A 22132-nucleotide genomic window follows, 5' to 3' on the forward strand; every position below is an offset into this window, starting at 1 on the left:
TACATCAACGTGCACACGTGCAAATTTATCGCGTAGCTACCTGACTACCTACCAATAATGATAATAATTATAATAATAATAATTATTATACAATATTGTACAACAGCACACTATAGTGCACCAATAAATACGCATGCGCTTCGCAAAATACAGCACATAAACACGATGTGTATACCTCGCAGATATATAGGTACTCGTATATTATTTATATTTATTGTAATACGCGAGGTAGGTATGTGATGGTGATAATAATAATAATATGATGATGATGATGATGATGATGATGGTATGTGCGTGTTGGGAAAAAAATTGTTATTATATTATACGTGCTCTCAACGGGCCACCTGCGATGTGTGTGCTCCGGTGCAGTGTGTGCTGTTGGACAAAAACGCGTACCTACCTTAAAATATAATATGTTGTGTATACCGTGTATACTCGCACACACACACAAACAAATACGTACTTATACACATATATATATATTATATTATATATTATTATATTCAGTGTATATACACGCGGATGTATGTGTGTGTGTGTGTGTGTGTGAGTGTGTGCGTACAACATATACACGACAATGCGAGGACGGGACCGGGGCGGCGGCGCGTGCGTCAAGCGCCCAAGTCCGGTTGTGTAGTAGGGGTTGTTGGTCGGGCCGCCGACCGCCGACCGCCGCGTGTATGTGCGTATGTAATAATATGGGGATGGCCCGGCCCGGGCATATAAGAGCGCGCCGTGCAAAGCGTGTGCGCACTAGATCGGCGGCAATTTGTCATGCCGGCTGCGTTGAGTAGGTAACCTACGATCTCGTTAAAATTTCCGTATACGCACTGCGACCAGACCGACACACCACTATCGTCGTCGTCGTCGTCGTCATCTCGTTTACAAATCGCGTCCGTACTGCAGTCCAAAATAGCTGCACATCGTAATAATTATTATTATTACAACGATAAAATAAAAATAATAATAATTATATTGCGCGCGTCGCATCAAACCGCGTGAAAACGTCGCGTAGTCGTTCAATCTCACACACGCGGCGCGTACCCACACCGGCGATTGCCGTATACGTTTCAAGACATCAGGAAAAGATCCTTTTTTCGTCCTTCCGTCGGTTTCCACGTGACTCGTCGACGACGCTCATCGGCCGCATCCACCCGCGTTTCAAAAACGCGTAGTACCGCCGTGTGCAGCCCGCAGTCTGCACCCCGTGATCCGCGCCGCAGCGCCGACGGCGGTTCCTGATTCCCGCGGGGCACTACCGCTGCAACACACTACCGCGGTTTAATAATAACACGATATACCAGGTATATTATATTATATCCGACACGCGGTCCTCGATCAACACGGTAACTGTTGCGGTACTCTGCGCCGGTACATAACCAACGACAATGGACGGCACCACGTTGATTTTGATATACATGGTCGTAGCGCTCGTCGGTTTCGCGCTCATCGGGCCCATGGTTCGCAGGCGAAAATTCATCGCCTCGTTCAGTGCCATCGCTGGACCACCGTCTCTGCCGCTCTTCGGCAACGCACTACAGCTAAACGGATCCGCTTCCGGTAAGTCGGTATTTCCGTTCGACTGTTATAAACGCTTTTCTATACGTAATATTACAATAGTATGTACCGTCGCGTGGTAAGTTTTTATTTCGAACGTATACCAAACAGGGCTGAATCTTGGGTCGAAAAGATGAGGAATTTTAATATTTTCTTATTTTTTTTTTTTTTTTTTTTTTAATCTAAATCATGCATAACGATCTAAGTATTTTTCTTTTATATATTATACATTAACGGTAGATGGACTTTGTAGCAAACCAAATCAAAGTATGTTTTGTTATTATCGTCATTGAAAACGAAATGTGTTAACTGCAAAAATGAGTTATATACTTAAATTTTAAATTAAAATGCTCGATCAAAACAAATATTTTGACATTTTCACATATAGTTACAACTTTTAGTATGATAAATATTATATAACTGTATATATTATATTATCACTTTAAAGTCTAAAAAATGTATTATAATTTATAACTTATAAGTATAAATTAATTGGATATTAAACAAATTATTATGGTTCGAGTACAATAATATCAATACTATTGTGTGCGTGTGATATATGTGAAAATTTTTTTGTTCGAATATTTCCTGTGTAAGTTATTTATTGAGAAGTATGAAAATGTAAAATTTTATGACGAGAGAAATTATCTCATTTTTTAAGGGTATATAATAATTTTTATTGAAATATTTAGTTATATCTAAGTTTTTCGATAAAAATTAGCGTATTTTAATATTATTCCCTGGTATTAAATTCTTATATCTATCTATAGTACAAAACGTATCACGTATTGATGCACTTTTGCCGAGTTGCATATATAAAAAAAAAAAATTAATTTAATAGTAAACGGAAAATTAACGAACCAATTATGGGCCACTAAATCATGTCAAGTGATTATTAGCTCACTATTGGTTCATTAAATGTTAATATAGTCATTGTTTATGCTATCCGATATTATAGTTGCCTATATTGTATACCTATATTATGTTTACAACAATGTTTACAATGAATAAATAAAATATATTGACACGTTATTGTGTTACTATACAAAAAATAGTTTTTAATTATAATATTACGTGAGTACTTATTTTATATTATATAAAATAATATAGAATTGTTTTTCCCGCCGTTAAAAAATCGCGTCATTTTTCAGGTAACACTGTGCGTCGATTTTTAATATAGGTACTGTTGATATACCTATACAGTACTCCGTGAGTTAGGACTGTTGCGATATCGAATGATTTATAATATAGTAGGTAATCTTTTTAATAATATTAGCTGCTTAAACGCAGGTTTTTATGAGCATTAAGACAAATAAACATTAGTATTATTAATTCGAGACACTTAACAACTCCGCCGAATATCGTCCAATCATAAGGATAATAAATATAATATTATGTACACTGCGCGATTAAATAATGACTTTTACAGTTTTACCTAATAAAATTTATTTATTATTATAGCACATATACATGTATATACATATAAAACAGTTTTTTTAAAAAAATAGGTATTTTAGTATCGTTTACCACGTTATTCTTTCAAAAAGGTTACAAACTTAGAGATTAGGTATATGTTAACACTGTTAACAATTATAAAAAAATAAAATGACTGTGAATAATAAAACAAGAGTTGTGCTTAGTTGTGAGAAAAATTTAAATTAAAAATGTACAAACAGCTGAGATTATTTAAACGCTAAATAACAAGTAATTAATGACTATCATGATTTCGACTTAAGCGCCATAAGCCATCTCTTTGTTTATAATTTAAATCATAAAAAGTGTATAATTTAAATAATAAAATTTAAAAATTAAGTTAGTAATATAAATAAAAAATTAAAATTTTAACCCGTTGAATGAATTTTCAACAATTTTACAAGATTTGTGTTAAATTTGTAGAAAGCCCTGTGCATTTGGTATACTTGTGTTTGATATACTTATATTTTAATTTAAAAATGATTAAAAGTAATATAATTATGATATAAAACACCCATTTTTATAACTACAATAATATTCTTCGTATAAACAAATATTTAGTATTTTATCAAATTTATAAACTATCATTTAATAATCAGTAATAAATTACACTAATTAATAATAATAATATATTTAATGTATTTTTTTTAAATTTGTGTATCATTAGTGCAATTATTGTCTGATAAAATTATACTTTACAATATAACGTAATGTGTACGTTATAATAATTTAGCCAAGTTTTAATTAGAGTGGGTCGTCATCTAAATGCAAGTTTCAATTATCTGAATAAATAGGACAAACAAAAGTATTTGGTGAACGAGAATCGGTTAAATATATGTAGTTCAGTTGATTAATCAGCTATTGATAGCCAACAAGTAATACAGTTGAGATGTCTAGTATAGATAAACGAAGGACGTAGATATAGACTAAATACCTAATGAGATAAAATTGTTTTAAAAAGTACTTGAGTTTTATAATAATACTAGTTCAAACTTTAAATTAACCAAAAATTAATCTACCGATTATCTGATTGTTTTACTTTTAATATAAAGGAAATAATACAATATTTAATGTTTACTTTAGATAAATGAGGTTAATTTAGTTTTTGTTTTAGTAAGGCACTTTTATAATATTATATAACTATGTTAGGTCAAAGATAAATGTAATTAATTTTATTATATTTTGTTATTTATATAGACATATATGAAGTGTATTTATTAATTTGTCGTTATTGTTTTAGATTTCCTATTTAGTGTTAGATCCTGCATTTACTTATTTTTTAAATTGCCTGTAACTATAAATATGTAAGAATATTTACTCAATTATAATAAAATTTATAACTATGGTTTATATGTTATACTCTGGTTAATTAATCACCTAGTGTTGTGATAATAGGTAATGTAAATTATTTAAAAATTTTTTTTTCAATAAACACAAAAATATCTAACTGTAATATATGTATTTACCTTTAAATATATTAAGTGATTTGAGTAATTTTTATTGATAAATAATTCAAATACTATAAAAATTCTTATTTCATAAAAAATAACTATAAAATGAACGTGATATTATATTGTTTACTATCTAAGTTGCATACCGTTTTGATAATTTTTAAGTCAACTTATTGATTTATATTCATGACCCGGGTATGTATTTTAAATTGTAATGAAACATGTAGCTACGTAGACAGTCTATATCGATGGTATGCATGAAAAAAAAATTCCAAGATAAGGTTTGATATTTACGACATAATAATAGATACTATAATTTATAATGTAGATATCTATGTGAATTTCAAAAATATTGATTATCCATACATTTCATAATTTATTTTAAAGCAATTTAATGCAAAATTAAATAATTAATCAAAATAATATTATTTTATTCATGTCATTAATTCAATTACAATTGCCCTTAATTGAAAAAAACTAAAACTACATACTTGATTTTTTTCTATCACTATTCTTACTTAAATCATTTAAATGGCAGTACAATTTATTTTTGCTTATAATAATATATTGATAAGCAAACAGATAGTGGATAAATAATGTAATTACGTTTTCTTTTTGTTATTAAAAAATTAAAATTAAGACAATAAATATATTGGTACTAAGAAAGTGAAAACATATTATTTAGAAATTATAACATTAAATATGTTACATATGTATATAATATAGTTGTTGAATTGTTAATTATTAATTACAAAATAAAAATATATTTTATACGAATATTCAAATAATTAAATTTTTTTTTTTCATATCTTTAACCAAATTTAATTAATAATTTAGCAATTAAAATTACTATACCCCATTATTGCCAATAATAAATTTGTTAGCATTATTAATAATTAAATTTTTAATAATAAAATATTGAGAAGAGGAAATATTTATGGGAACTATTTATTAAATAGAAAAAGGGTATCTTCGTATAACATTCTATTTATTTATCAGTACAAACCACTTAAACATAACCTGTACCTATAGATAGGTTTCTTCTAAATTGTTCCAAGGGCGTCTGCTGGTAAAGAACAGGTGGTAAGGGTTTTTCCTCCCCATGAATTTATAATAATGACGTGATATATAATAAATATATTTTGTATTCAAAATTTAAAAAATCAATTTTGTTATGTAAATATTTTTACGAGAACTAGAGTTTAATAACGATTATCTTTATAGATCAACGAACCTTAGTCCCCCTGAAACTGTTTTTGTGATCGCCCTTGAATATATTTTTATCTTTAGTTATTTTTTACATGTTAACATCAAAAATTATAAAATACCAACATAACTAATTCTGTCTTGGCAGATACCAATTATATCATCTTTAACCTTCTCGTTTGTAGGCACTAACCACTCAAATGTATCTTGGAATAACTACACATTGTTTTCTTTTATTCAAATATTTATAATTATAATTGTATTATTTGAATAGTTACTTATTTTATTTATATTAACTATTGCCTATTTAGAATTTGAAAACGTAGTGTTCAATAACAAATGAATTGCTTAAGTAAAAAATAATGCCATTATGAATATAATAATAATAATTTTTTGTCAAGAATAACTTAGAATACTACATACCTATCTAATAGCATATACTTGACGCCCGTAGAAACATTTGGCTGATGATATTATTGATGATATCTCTTCAGGGTATACATTTTTATTAATATGTTTAACTAATAGTTATCAAAAATCCAAACATATTTTAAACGAATGTTAGAATTGAGCATTATAATTTAGAAGGAAGGTATATTCTTTTTACCAAATATTTTGATAATCGTGATTGACAACAGTGAAATAGCTAACTATCTAGGTATTTTTAAAAATAGTGTCATTAATATAGAATACTCAAATAACTTATGGTTTGTTTAAATTAAATCGTAAAAAAATAAATACACAATATATAAATTATAATGTGATACTTTCCGTTAAATTAGCTATACGAGTACAATATTGAGTTTTGATATTAATAAAATTTTATTTTGAAAAATAATACTAGGTTTTAAACATAAAAATTAAATGTATGTTGTTCAGTGAAAAGTTGAAAATATAATAGGTACTTATAATAAATATTAATGCATAAATATATACCTATATTATACGTGTATTATAGTGACGTATGAGAATATGAAATTAATATGTTGATTACAAATTGATTTGTTTATTTTAGTCCACAAACGTCATAATTTCCTCTTTCGTATGAATAAAACATGTTTTTATAAACACGAAAGATGATTATCAGAAAAAATTACCCAGAGAAAGTATATATCTGTTGAGTTGGTTAGATGTACCTTTATAGGTATTATAATTTACTTTAAATATATTGTATTTGTTCATTTATTTTTGCAAATTATAATTCATTATTAATAAACATATATGTCAGACTGTCTGACATGGTGGCCTTATGAACACGTTAAAAAAAAGGAATATGATAAATAAGGTAATATTTATTTATATCGTATGTTTTTTTTAATAGGTCAAATTTAGTGCTGAATATTGTTGCACTTAGAAAGTGAAATAAACAGTAATACGGGACTGCATTTTGCACACACCGCCAATGTCATGGTTGTATTTATGCACACCTTTCAAATAATAATCACAATACAATTTAAGAAGAAATGGGTTGTCTATGTATTATATTGGAAACAATAAATTAGCGAGTTAAGCATAAAAAAAAAAAGTTTAAATGGCTAATAATATCATACAGATAATATTTTTATTTTAATAAACAAAAAAGTGTATAATCAACAGATTCTTTTATTCAATCAAATCTAAAAATAATTTATAATGTTTGATGTAATCTTTTTGAAATTATATTATAGGTATATAACTAACGAAAAATAAGTACCTAAATTATAACTATAAGTTGAATAATTAATAGAAATATTTTTACCAAGTTAGCATAATTAATATTAAAACATTAAATAATTATTTAAAATTTAGTAATATTAGTATAATATATCTTATACTATCATACTTATTAAGTTCTTTTGTAAAAGATAACTGGAATAGTTGCCTTCTAATATAGTGCATTAGTATTGCTTGTCCTTTTTCATCCTGAAAAATAATTTATATTCAGTAGTTAGTATTTATGGCATAGTGGAATCGTATTATTACAAATTATGTAATATTATATGTAAATTGTAAATCAGTATGTTAATTGGCTTATTATTAAATTAGGTACATATATTATTAATTATTTTTACGATTATTATTTTGTTATATAATTTTGTCGTTATCAAACAAATATTACAAGTTAGGTACTTATACATTTGATTATGTAAGATGTACTGTAGGTTTATACGATCATACCTACAATTTTAAACCGATTTATTTTCTATTTTATTTGGTTCGATTCCGCGGTCACCTATACGCATCTTTTAGGTATTTATGGAAAAACATAAGCAAATCATAACATTAAAAGTATACTAATCACGTAAATAAAAACGACTAAAAATGAAAATGTTTTTAACATATTTCCCGGTTTTTAGTGTTTGCGCGGTCATATATTATACGAATATACGTATATGTCGGCGTTATCAGGGTGCTTGTGAAAAGCGAACGTTTTAATACTTCTCGTTTAATAACCACCACCGAGAGCACCGACAATAATAATTTAAACGATCGTAATAATAATAATAATAATAATAATAATAATATACGACGGCGCGATGACGAGTCAAGTTGTATGTATTATAAGCGGTGTACTGTACCTTTGAGCGGCAAAACCTTTGAACCGAAGTCCGTCGCCTTCGCGGCGGCCACGCCGCCCGCGATCACACCTTCGGAGTACACCCGCTGGAGCACTCGGCGGACGTCATCGGCCGTCATCGACACCGCGGTGCCGTCGTCGGGCGGCCGACGGGCGCCGTCTTCAAAGTCCACGCGTCGGACGTAGTACGGCAGCAGGCCGACCCTCTGCACCGGCACGGGCCTCCGCCGGCGCAGCGCGCTGACCGCCGCGGGTTTCTCTCGGTACGTCACGCGGTTTTCGTAGTACGCCGCGGTCTCACCAGGTACCGGTTGACGGTCGGGTCGACTCAGCACCGTGTCCGCTTCACCGCTGCTCGTGCCGTCGCCGACGAACGACGGCAGAGCGCACCTTGATCGTTGTTCCGCTTGTCCGGCATCTATGCGCGGGCTTCCGGTTCCGCTTCCGCCGCCGCTGAACTTATCCGGTCTACTGCAGCGGCGTTTTCAACTGTCACTCCTCCGACCATCAGCAACGCCGCTGACAGGCGGCCATCGCTCGGACGGTCCGTGCCATCGTCGTGCTAACGCGATGGTCGTTTCAGACCACCTCCGCGGTTTTGATTGGGGGCGGGGAACGTGATGGCTGCGGGTGACCGGCGGTTTAAAAAATTGGCGTTGAACAGTGTTTTAGCGTTGATAATGTGACTACAGGAAGTGATCGAAAATACGGAAGAATAGTCTGCAAGTCTGCACTTAGGTGCGCACACTGCGATTCATTCCCTTCCGCTGTTCCGGCGGTCGATAAAACGGTTATACCGCGAATGGTTCGTAGACGATATCCCGTCCGCAGCGGATATTATCTCTGACGAGCAGTCCGCCACTGTACAGCGGAAGAAGACGATTTCGAACGTGACCAAACAGCGTGTGTCGTCTTCGGTCGTCCGCTCTCCTCGTTCGGCGTTCCGAGCTTCCGGAGGGCCTCCGACGGAGAAAAAAATTGCACGCGTATTTTCGACATTATTTTCCAATAACAATAATACGCACCATGTACATAATAATATATAATATTATATATTATTATTACACTGTTTCTGTGTAACGGGACTTATTCTCGGTAAAAACCAAACTGCGCTCGCGTTCGATTGTTATATTCGCGAATTACATAAACAAACCATTGCGCAATGAATTGTGTATCTTTTATGCCGCACAACAATAATAGTATTTCGGTATAATAAAACAATATGCAATACACTGATCAGAGCACTTGTACGATATACTCCAGTAGAGACAGAGATATCTATAGTAATACGCGTAGTATATATATATATATATATATATATATATTATTAGACCTGTAAATTTATTCAGTCACAAATATCGCGGTACTCTATACCGGCCTTTAAATCTCTTATATGATATAATAAGTATATATATATTGGGGTTGGCCAAGAAACGAAATTTTGAAAACTTTTATCCGACGATTTATAATCACGATACAACTTTAATTTAGATCGGGATGATTGAACACGTAGAACGGATAACCTTCAAAGTTCAAACCTGAAAGCATTTCGAAAACACATTTCAACTCTTTTTAACACACACTTATTCCTAAGTGTTTATTTTGTGCGCCCCTTCACTTTTGCCAGCAATGCATAATATACTCTATAAAATACATACTCGATCGACTTAAATAATTTTCACTGTTATAAAACGCACAGTTTTCTAATACATGCAGTCCCTATACTGGTTATATACTACGCAAATACATATTGTTAATCGATTTTATTATTTTCCTTTTACAGATTTCTTTAGACTTTTACTCAAATGGCATTCAAAATTTGGAGACACGTATCAGCTGTGGATCGGTCTTCGACCATTCATTGCAATGGCTGACGCTGACCATATTCAGGTAATAATAATAAATTATTAATTTTTAAATGGAAATTTTTTTATTGAATTAATTTATGGAAATATTTTAAATGGGATACAATAGAATTATTAGTTCGACAAGTGTATAGATTAGTATTGGTTACTTGAAAATATAATAATAATGACAATTTACCATGAATCACGTATTGGTATGTTTATTCGTATTGATTTATATGATTCTTTGTTATTAATTTAAATTTATAAACTACAATAATAATGAATACAAATAAATAATATCGATTTTCATTAATGATTTCTATAATATATTTTTTTATTTATTATAATAATTATGATACTAAATATTGTCAATAAGATTTATTTTTATCATAAAATTATTATGCACCATATTGTTATCTGTTAAATCAATGAATAGGCATTATTTATTAAAATTGTCTGTTAATTTAATAAGGTGGCGTTATTTACTAAAATTTAATTGATACATTGTCTGTAAATCTAGTGATAATAGTGGAAAATAAAAAAAAAGAATCTTAGAATCTTAGAAAATTGCATCTTTTGAAATTATTGTACTCGATCTAACTATTGGAAGTGCTATCATATCCTTGAATAAATAAATACAATATACGAGTATCTATGTCAGTAACGACTATTATTATGAGTGATTAAAATATATATTTTTGAACAATACTCTAATTCAAAATAATTTAAATGTATATAAAGATTTATACATTTTTTTTTAAAATTACAGTTCAACTTTATTTTATAATAGATGCTTTACAATAGCAAAATACTTATAAATTGATTAATTTATCAAATTTAAATTAAATATTTTATTTAATAAAAATTATAAACACAATGTAAATACTTATGTTTAAAAAATATTTTATAAAATAAAATGATGTATCGTTTTAATTACTTTTTAGTACAACATTAATAAAAATTCTAAAAAAAAAAAAGCAAAGGAGTTTTTTCCCTTCCGCCACCTCTAAAATTTAAGCTGTTATCGAGTACTACTTCCAAAAAAAGCTTAACAATAAACTACACGATATTGTGTATTATAAATTTAGAGTGTATTGCAAACATATTATTTATATTAAACGGTGTGACCTAAATATTTAAAATGAATATTGGTTTGAATAAAAGTAAAATGTATAACAAACAAATCGTTAGTTTTGGTTGAACGAAAGAAAAATCTGTCAGTGGGTTTCTAAAAAATTATTATATTTTAAAGTATATATCTATTAACATTTTGCCTTAAATTTAAATTTTTGTTTAATCTTCATTAAGATAGTGGACCTCATTATAACCATAATCGTGATGGGGCCTAAAATTTTAATGTTATCGTAGTATAATATACAACAGCACATGATTATCATAATAAAATTTTTTTCCAGACAAAAATGTTTTTTAAATTGTTATCACATTTTCAAATAAGAAAAATATTAAATTTCAACGTTATTTTTAGATTATAATTTTTGCTTATTTATGTGTATTAAAATTCAAAATACAAGCAAAACATGTTTTTTATTCAAACTATATAATATATCTATATTACACTATTAAATTATAGATATTTTTGCATATACATAAACAGAAATTCTAATCAGCATTATGGGGTATAACCGGTTATTTTTGACTAAGAAAAATTAAATTTCTCATTTTTATGAATTTGGAAATTTAGTCATAATGTTACATAGTAATATTATATTAAAGCTTTGATTTTCAATAAAACTGTTATAATATCTAATATACAATCATTATTTTCAGAGATATTTTATTCATCACTTAGGGGTAGCCGCAATTTATCCAGTTATCTCTCAGTCCAATATATTATTGAACAGTGCAGTTCATTTGTAGAGTAATAATTTCATCAGTTAATTATTATTTAATCATTTCATATTCATTTTAAATACTATATTATAAAAATAGTATAGATTTATAGTTGTTTCATTATGCTATCCACATGTATTTATTGTCAACTTATTTTGTAGGTAATGCTTCACTGTATTTAGGTCGCGTACGATTGCACGTGCCAATCGAAAAAAAAATACATCAATACCAATTATTGCTGTAGCTAATGGTAAAATTTCGTATTCGTTAACGACCTTCCTTGTGTTATATTGAGTTTATCATCAGATACTACTTTTGTGTTAATGACACTACTTTATATTATTATAATAATTATCTATTATATACGTGACATGAAAATACTAAAAATTCTAATAAAAGTTATAAATATCTAATAATAGTTATTTATGTTTACCGTTTACCGTATTAATTTGTTGAATTCATAATTTTCACAATCTTCGTGTGAATTTAACAATATTATGGTAATGTAGTTGGTACCTACTCCAAAGTTAATTAATTAAGATAATATCCGATTATTCTTTATTAAAATAAGAATATTACGTTATTATCTTATTGATTATAAGTTTTAACACATATTATGCACATATTTTTTTGCTGATTAATTAAATTTATGTTAAGTTGTACTTGTAAGCTCTAAAATTATAGGTTTGTCGATTTTATAAATTTTGTATAATCTACATACCTACCTATAATATTGATATTAAATTTAATATCATGTTAATTTAACTAAAAAAAGAGACTTTATTTTACTTTATGTTTACAAACATATCAGTCTATTCAAAAAATAAAAAAATTCACTTACTTAGTAAAATTACAGAAATCAATACATTAAGTACTGGTAAACTATAACAAATGCACAATCAATCAATTGCTCAGTATAAATATATATATTAATCTTGTGTAAATTTATAAAAAAAATGTGGAAGCTCACTGATTAAGAGGTATTAATTGTACCTTTACTGTAAAAAAAAAACTATTAATAAAAAATCTTATATTTGAGTAAATTTTCTTTAATTTTTAAATATGGGTAGTTAATTTCTATCATATCTGGTTGAGTTTTATACTTATTACGAGTAAATAATTACGTACCTTTTAACATATGTTTTTGAATCAAAGTATTTATATATTGGTTTGCATTTATAATTAATGTATAAAAAATTATAAAATTTTAATTTTTAACTTTTATTTCAGCAAGTTTTGAACTCGAAAACTCATATTGACAAGAATTTAGAATATAATCTTCTACTTCCATTTATCGGTACAGGACTAGTGACAAGCTCAGGTAAAAATAATTTAAAAAAATAATAATAATTTACACACAAAAAGTAGTAGTAATATATAGATTATAGTTAATTATTTGTCTAAAAAAAAAAAATTAATCTATCTATCAATACCCTATAGTTTATATTGATATTTTTATTCTATATGACTATACAATAAAATGAGATTAAATTTTATATCAATTATTATAACACCGCATTATTGTTCTCCTTAAGGGAATTCTATTAACGTATTAGTTAAGTAATAATGCAATAAATTTACATTGTATAAAATATGCGAATGCATTATAATTCAAATAACTTTGGTACCTACATCATAAAAGAGTATATTATTTAATTTGAAAATAGATTTTATTGTTTATAATATTTAATGCACAATATGGTAATTATTGTTATGGAGCTTCAAGTAAAATAATAAATAAATTAGGTGAATAAAAAACACAAACGGCGTATTAAACTTTCAATATCGATCTATTGTACATATAAATATATATATAAGGTTAAGATGGTAATTTAATTACATTTTTATAATTTAAGTTATAATGCTCACAATTTAATCTGACTGGTAAATATTACTCTGCCCGAGCAATAATTATATTTTAATGAGCTACCCAAAAACACCGCGGTGCAACGCCTAGACAATTATTTCACTGTACTATTTTAATAACTATACTGATTATTTCTGCTCTAAGAATAATGCAAACTTTGATACTCTTTATTAAAGTTATTCATTTTTGATATGGGCTTACAATGAGTCTATAATTTTTTTATTACATTTTTTTTTTTTTTAATGATAAACCGTTCAATAGTCTTAAGTAACTATTTCTAATTAGTCATTAGTATTAGAAAATTAGAGTTTTTGGATCCTTGTAGATGAAGAATCAATTAATGAAACCTAATAAGTTATAAACAATAAAGAATGCAAAAATGATCATAACTTAAATTCAATTCGTACCCAATTTAATAGATTAATATTGTATAATGACCAGTTTAAAAACATCTAAAGGCTAAAGTTTTGTTATTCGATTTAATTTCCTATTTCACTAGTTCAATAGCTATATGATACCTTGAATTATATAATTGTAATATCTTGGTAATTATATAAGTAGTTAATAATAATTATACAATTTACTGTTTATAACCTTATAAGTAAGAAAAATAATTTAAAAATAAAATATTATTTATCTATTTTAACATGTTATATAACAACTCTCATTAGGTATTTTGAAAATATTAAGTTTGTTAATTAGATACTTTTTAAAAACTTATTAGAAAAATGAAACGAAAAACTATTGCATAGATTTATTTGATTAACTGCATTGCATTTACTCATCAGTCATATTATAATTCACGATCAGTGGTGGATTACTTGACCGTATTATAAGATTTCATGTGCTCTAATTATTGATGATCAGATTGTTTTCGATTAATTATATTTCACACAAGCTTACACAATTATTATTATATAAACAATTAAATTACTAATAATTTTAGATGGCAATAAAAGTACTAAGTAGGTCAGAAACGTAAAGCGCATAAAACGTGTCCTTGACCCGTCGTAAGTATGGTTCGTATAGTCACAGGTTAGCTGTGGCTTCTGTTTGCTACTATTTGCATTCAAGGTCAAACATTACCACAACAATAAATGTTGACGTTAGTATCATAATTCAAAGTATAATGACTAACGAGCTTTCATGTCTCAGTATATAGATTTTTTGAGCAGAATAAGTTTATTGCGGACCTATAGTTTAAAATGTTAAGTGGTATCCATTAAAAACTAGTATACACCAGTGAAGCACTAATTAAGAGTTACGATAAAAAAAAAATGAAAGCTTTAAATTAATTATTCGTGTTTATTTATATTAAATATTGTATAAAAATATGACTATGAAATTTATCAACAATTCTAAGAATACATAAATTTGAAATGTATATTTTTCTTTTCTATTTTTAGAAATATTTAAGTTTTAGAATAATAATTTAACTCTCTATAACTTGATTGTTTCTTTTTTCACTAGAAAATTAATTTGCCTACATGGCTACATATAATTCTGTACAATTCAATTTAATACATTAAATACTTATTTTCAACTTTATACAGAATTTCAAGTTATCAAGCATCGGATTATAATTGATTTATCATACAACATTAATATTTTTAAAGTTAAAAATATCAAAACTATAAGCATAGAATATTTTTTCATGATCAAATTAAAAAAGAACTAATGTTGTTATATTTTTTTATATATAATGAATTATGATAAAGACTATAAAACACGAACAATTTATATAAATTGCAAATTCATAAAAAAAAAACTAGTAAGAAATATATTCTACATAATAATTTTGTTAAGTATTCAACAATGGTTCTTGCTTTTGGAAACCATGCGATATTACCAATACAAAATCGAAAAATTTACATACTGCATACAAACAATACTAAGTTTTGTAACTGGATACGAGCGAAGAAAATGTGCTTGCAAAATGTACAATTGTTATGTTAAGCAATAGTAAATTTTAAATGATTTTTGATATTTTTGTTCACGTGGGTATGTCGCTTCGGTTACACAGAAATAATTTATCCGTTGATAAATAAATATCAAAAAATGAACAGTAAAAAAATAAAAAATAAAATAATATATTTTTTTGTTTAGTAAATAAATTATATACTAGTTTATTTATGTGTATAAATATATTAAATATATTTTTTATGTAAAATAATAACCACATTCATTATACATTTTTCAATTTAGGATCAAAATGGCAAATGAGAAGGAAATTATTGACTCCAGCGTTTCATTCAAGTATTCTCGAAGAATTTTTACCATTAATAGAAACAAAGTGTAAAACTTTAGTGAAAGTGTTAAGAAAAGAGCTCGATAACGTTACAGGATTCGATATAAAGCCTTACGCAAAATTGGCTGCGCTAGATATCATCGGTATAACGGCTATGGGCTACGAGATCAATTCGCAGGAAAATTCTCAGTTGGAATACGTTAAAGCTTTGGACGAGTGAGTAGAATTTTAAGCACAAACCAACTTTTTAGTTGAAATTGATAAACTAAAATCCATTATTGTTTACAACTATTAACTATTTGAAATTCTAAAAAATTAACAGTGAACTGTGATGTAAACACAAAATTTCGTGTACAATGAAAAATATGTCATGACAAAATAACATAATTTAATCATTAACTGTTAGTTTATAATACTTAAATTTACATTTATTTATGATCGATTTAAAAAAAAGTATATATATTCATAGTTTATTAAAAATATAATATTAATAATGAGTTATTATAAAAATTATCTCTTTCAAATTTAATATAAAAGTTTCAATTTTTGATTTCAGGCTTACCGCAATCATGCAGAAACGGTTTATAACACCGTGGTTGAAACCAAATTTTTTGTTCAACTTAACATCACTTAGTAAAAGACAAAATGCGTGTATAGACGTTATACATACATTTACAAAAAAGGTAATTCCATTGAAAATAACTATTGTTTGCAGTATTATAATTTATAATTATTAGTTAGAGTTTAGTAGGTACATTTTTATATTATGACAGTAGATATTTTTAATTTATTACAGGTTTTAAAAGAGAGGAAGGATAATTATAAATTATTCAATAACCAAATGTCAGATGCGAATAAAAATGAAATTCATCACGGTAAAAGTTAAATTGTGACACATTGTTGATAGCGTTCTAATAATTTTATTTTATCCTTAGGTAAAAAATATAATAAAGCATTATTGGATTTATTGTTAGAAGCATCTAAGGATGGAAAAGTTCTGAGTGACAACGATATTCAAGAAGAAGTTGATACTTTCATGTTTGCGGTAAGCATAACATTTTAAACAAAAATATCCAAAATTAAAAAAAACTGAATTTTAGTTAATATAGTATTCTATAGAGTTAATTATAAATTATATAGAAATACCTTCATTTATTTTTAATAGTATTACGTTGTTTTTTTTTCAGGGAGTTGACACGAGTTCCGTCACTTTTTCTTGGATTATGTATGTTTTGGGTCAACATCCACATGTACAAGATCGTATATTGGAAGAATTAGACGAAAAAATCCCGAATTTCGGCACTGCAAAATTATCATCAACAATTTTAAACAGCCTTGATTATTTGGAAAGAACTATTAAAGAGGTGATACGACTTTACCCAACCGTCCCATTTATCGGTAGACAAATTTACGAACCACTCTCAATCGGTAAGAAAATATTATACAATTCAAGACAAAAAATATTCTATAAATATTTAGTTATGAGACTTAAACTTAGAAAAATCAGTATTTTTTTTATTGAAAAATTGTTTTCAATTTCAAATTTAGTATAGTCATAGAATATGTTAATATAATATTATGTATCTATAGCATTATGAAAAAACGGAAAAAAAAACACGTGTAAAAAAATTCTTAAGCCCTTATATAATAAACAATAGGTACTTAATATAATATATTATATTTATGTTTATTTATTGTATACATTACGTATAATACTATTATTTTTCAACTGCATTTTACAATACAATAACTGAAATCATTTTTTAAAAAACAAATTATGTATTAACACGATCTTAACATAAATCACTATTCAGTTATTTATTCATTGCAAAAGAAAACATTTCCTTACAAACTTGATTTTAAAAACGATTGTAATTATTGTTATAATAAATTGAATATGATAATACATATTTTACCTACTACCTAGCTACAGACAATCGCCATTCAAAAACAGTGTGTCAGTGTCATATCCGAACTGCGTAGAAAGAATGTTTTCCTTCTTATAAATATTTAACTGTTTACATGATATTTTTATTGTGAATAAATGTTTGCAGGTGATCACACTATTTTGCCAGGGACGTCGATTTTCATAAATGTGTTTGCTTTACACAGAAATGAAAAACATTTTGAAAACCCGAAAAAGTTTGACCCTGATAGATTTTTAAAGGAAAACAAAAACGATCAACATCCTTATTCCTATATACCATTTAGTGCAGGATCGAGGAATTGTATTGGTAAGTAATAAAACATTAAAACCTCATTTATGTTTTGTCATTTTGATGATAAAATGCAAAGAAAAAAAATAGGGTTTTAATAGAGTCGTGAAGAAATCTATTAAATATCCATAAAAAATTGTGATGCGATCATTCATGTTTATTTTTTTATGATTTAATCAGATAAAATTCTTATAAAAATCGCAATTCATTCTCCAATAAGCATGTTGCACACATTTTTAAAATAACATCTATATATTTTTTTATGTAATTGTGTTATTGAATTATTATTCTTATAATATTCAAATTATTAGAATAATTAAGTCGTTAAATATTAATACATTTATATTTATATTTTTTAATATAATAATACAATGACCAATGTAATCTGATTTATATTTATTTAAATTTTTTTAGAATACATTTTTTATTTTAAAACATTATTAGAATGAACTTTTAAAATAAAAATAAGCAGTTCAACATTATACTTGCATGTTTACGTTTAAGTAGCTAATTAATGTTTGTTGAAAATGAAAATATTTTTTTTTACCAAATTTATAATATATTCATGTAATAAACAAAAACAATTTAAGATGATATGATAATAAACGATTTAGTAGTTAGTAAATCAAGTATAAAATGAGTTAAGTTTCCATACTTGGGGGTATGATTCCAAAAACTTTTCAAATTATTGATCCCTCTGAACAAATAAATTTTTTTATTTGATATAATATATTTATCAATATTTTTAATTATTTTATTTTCGTCAATCTTATAATACTTTCTATAATACAGTTAAATCGTATTATTGTTTTTCAATTTGTTATCTTCTTTGCTATGCCAAAAATATTTGAATTATTTTTTATGATTACTTTGGGAATGCTATATTATCATAAAATATTAAGTATTTGAGTACATCATATTCAAATTAGTATCTTTTTTAAAGTATTTGAATATTGATTATCAACGGTATAAAAAAGTATTTTGTCTAATCATGCTAGTCACTGCAACATAACTAAATACGTACACGGAACCAAATATTTAACAAAACCTACAATGCAGTGGCTCAACCAAGAATTTTTCATGGTGGTCTGACAATATAAACCACCTTCATATTAATTAAAGTGAATGCATCACTACTAAAGAATATTAAATAATATATTTTTAATTAGATTAAAAATTTTAATTTTTAACAGTATAATAATATATATATATTGTACTTAATTAAAATTTATTCGAGTTATGATATTAATTTATGTGCCAAAGGAGGAGGATCCAGATCCAGAGTCCACTCCCTTTTGTTGCCCCACTGTTACGATGTACTTATCACTTATACTGTATCTATATCGTATTTTAATGATTTGTTTTAGGAAAAAAGTTTGCATTGCTTATACTCAAAATTGCTGTTGCTACAGTGATAAAATCGTACAGAGTTAAGTCATTAGACCCAGAAGAAAAGTTAGGCCTTGTCGGTGAAATCGTATTGAATGCACTGAATGGAATCAATGTGACACTTGAAAAACGGACGTAAATCTATCTTTGTGCTCACAGACTTTATAATAAATACATTCATTTTGTATTGACTATTTCCACTGCGTAATGTTAACTGTATTTAAGTATTAAGTTTTTAATTATATTGGTATTATTTTTTAAGTTTTTATGCATTGGATATTTTTTTTTTTTTTATCATCATTATTAATTAGGTATATAAAGTTAATATTATAACTACTTTATTTTTTTCCAACTTTTTATTATATTATTATTAGATTTACATTTTGATATAGTGTTAATTTTACTATAATACAAGTATAACAATAATAATGATATAATTTTTTTTTATAATTAGACTGTGTTTAATTTTTTTTTATATATATTATATTGAAACAACATTTTTAGTGTAAGGTAGTCTCGGAGCCACGGAGGCATGGACGTTATTTGATTTTTACACTAGGTATATCGAATTTAATTGAGCAAAGACTTCTATAAATCATTTGTGTATGCTGCATATGGTACTGACAATATTATCATTTTTATTATAATTTTAAATTTATTTTATCGTTAAAAATTAATAACAAGTTATTTAGCACTTTTTATACATAGTTATAATATACATATCAATGGAAAATGAAGATAAATGAAGAATTAATTCTTTTAAACTGCTATTATTTGTTCTATATTTTACATAGATACGAGAGAAAGGGCCTATATTTTAATTAATTACGCACTCGTTAAATTTTAATTATATAGTTATTCACGATTATTATTGATAAGTCTTTCTGGTATAAATAAAATGAGTAATACATTTCAATACTATTTACAATTTAAAAATAATTACATAAATATTTCTATTAATATATATTATAAAATATCATTTTTTACTTCTATTTAATGTGTAGACATACATCAATATAATTATCTGCGCATTTTAATATCAAACTAGAAATTGCAATAAACCAAATCGTCTTAAGTTTATAAGAATATAAGATACTCTTGTTAAATTATGTGTTATTTTTATTAAATATGATAGAGTTCTTTTATTTATTATTTAATACAAATAAATTAATTTTTCAAAAATAAAACAATATTTTTTTCAATAGAAAAATATTAACTGACCTGTGTCTAAAAAATAATTTTAGGTGGACCTCGAGCTTAGTGATGCTTACGAGTTATATCTATATAATATTAGCTGTCACGATTACAACTATCAGTTTTAATAATATAACGCATGTGTGATGTTTTTGCCGAAAATTAATTTAAATTATTTAAATAAATAAAAATATAGATAATAATATAAATAAAATATAATATATCGTCCTTAGAAATAAAGATTGCACACAGTTTCCTTTAAGAATCGTTTTTCATGTGAAATGATTTATAATTTGAATTCAAATTTAACACATTAATTACAGGCTATATTAGTGACCTACACGATAATATAAAATATAATAATAATGAACATTTAAAACTTGATAAGCCAACAAACTTGTTGGTGATTTTACTGGGTTATAAATCTTGAATTCAACTGTTGGACTCTTTAGATTCAATTGTTTTTGAATTTTTTATTGGGGATAATTTTTTTTTTTTTTTTTAGTTAACGCATCTAGTTATTTCTATATACCTCATCATATTATAATTTTATTAAAATTAATGACATTTTTGACAGCATTATAATCTTAGCGAAAATATTGTTACCAACTATTGGTATATTTGGTATATAATATATTGTTATTAAAATATGTTTAAAATCATGTTATTCATTATTTTTGTTTCAATAATAATTTCCTCATACCATTTAAAGCTTAAATTTTACAGTTTAAAATGTCTGATGTATGTTGAAAGTTATATACAGGATACTTAATCAAGTACGATCACCTTTTTTTTATTCAATAATGTAATTATCCAAAATTTGATTTTTTGAATATTTAATTATACTTAAAGACCATACTATCAATTTATTAAAAAAATTTTTAATTTTACAAAGATACAAATTTTTTATTTTTAGATAAAATTATCTAAGGAATAATTTTTTTGAAAATATAGACGTTTTGAAATTTTAATTTGATTAGAGTAAATAGTTTTTTTAAGTAGTTATTTAATTTTATATAGGTACTAAAGATAATAGACCCCCATTAGTATTTTTAATTATTTTAGATTTTGATACATTAATACTTTTAAAAAAATTATCCACTAAATAATTCATAGTAGAAAACAAAAATTCTTGTTTTAAAAAACAAAAGTTTTTGTTTAAAAAAATCCTAAAAATCTGAAAGTATGATCTTTAAGTACTTACCTTTAATAGAATATTTAAACATTTCTTTAACCAGATTTTAAATAATTTCATTGTTAAATTAAAAATTGGAAG

The 22132-nt window shown here is 26.5% G+C and overlaps 1 protein-coding gene across 1 annotated transcript; it reads left to right on the forward strand.

Annotated features, from left to right (window-relative positions):
* The first annotated feature begins 747 nt into the window (after positions 1–747).
* On the forward strand, positions 748–19954 carry LOC112591461 (cytochrome P450 4C1-like). Its single transcript, XM_025335297.1, has 10 exons — positions 748–1560; positions 10028–10134; positions 13173–13263; positions 16015–16273; positions 16614–16740; positions 16854–16932; positions 16993–17102; positions 17245–17485; positions 18112–18291; positions 19641–19954. The coding sequence occupies exons 1-10, from the start codon at positions 1389–1391 to the stop codon at positions 19799–19801; spliced, it is 1527 nt and encodes a 508-aa protein (XP_025191082.1). The 5' UTR covers positions 748–1388; the 3' UTR covers positions 19802–19954.
* Positions 19955–22132: the final 2178 nt, after the last annotated feature.

The sequence above is a fragment of the Melanaphis sacchari genome, unplaced genomic scaffold (genome assembly GCF_002803265.2).
Source record: "Melanaphis sacchari strain LSU unplaced genomic scaffold, SCAv2.0 Contig134_pilon_pilon, whole genome shotgun sequence".
In the NCBI taxonomy this organism is placed as follows: domain Eukaryota; kingdom Metazoa; phylum Arthropoda; class Insecta; order Hemiptera; family Aphididae; genus Melanaphis; species Melanaphis sacchari.

What these genes read in the sequence shown, in the direction of transcription:
- LOC112591461 (XM_025335297.1), top strand. Translation starts at nt 1,389, where the DNA reads ATGGACGGCACCACGTTGATTTTGATATACATGGTCGTAGCGCTCGTC. An exon ending in TTGATACTTTCATGTTTGCG is followed by an intron (nt 17,103 to 17,244) that starts GTAAGCATAACA and finishes TTTTTTTTTCAG; the next exon opens with GGAGTTGACACGAGTTCCGT. An exon ending in TTACGAACCACTCTCAATCG is followed by an intron (nt 17,486 to 18,111) that starts GTAAGAAAATAT and finishes AAATGTTTGCAG; the next exon opens with GTGATCACACTATTTTGCCA.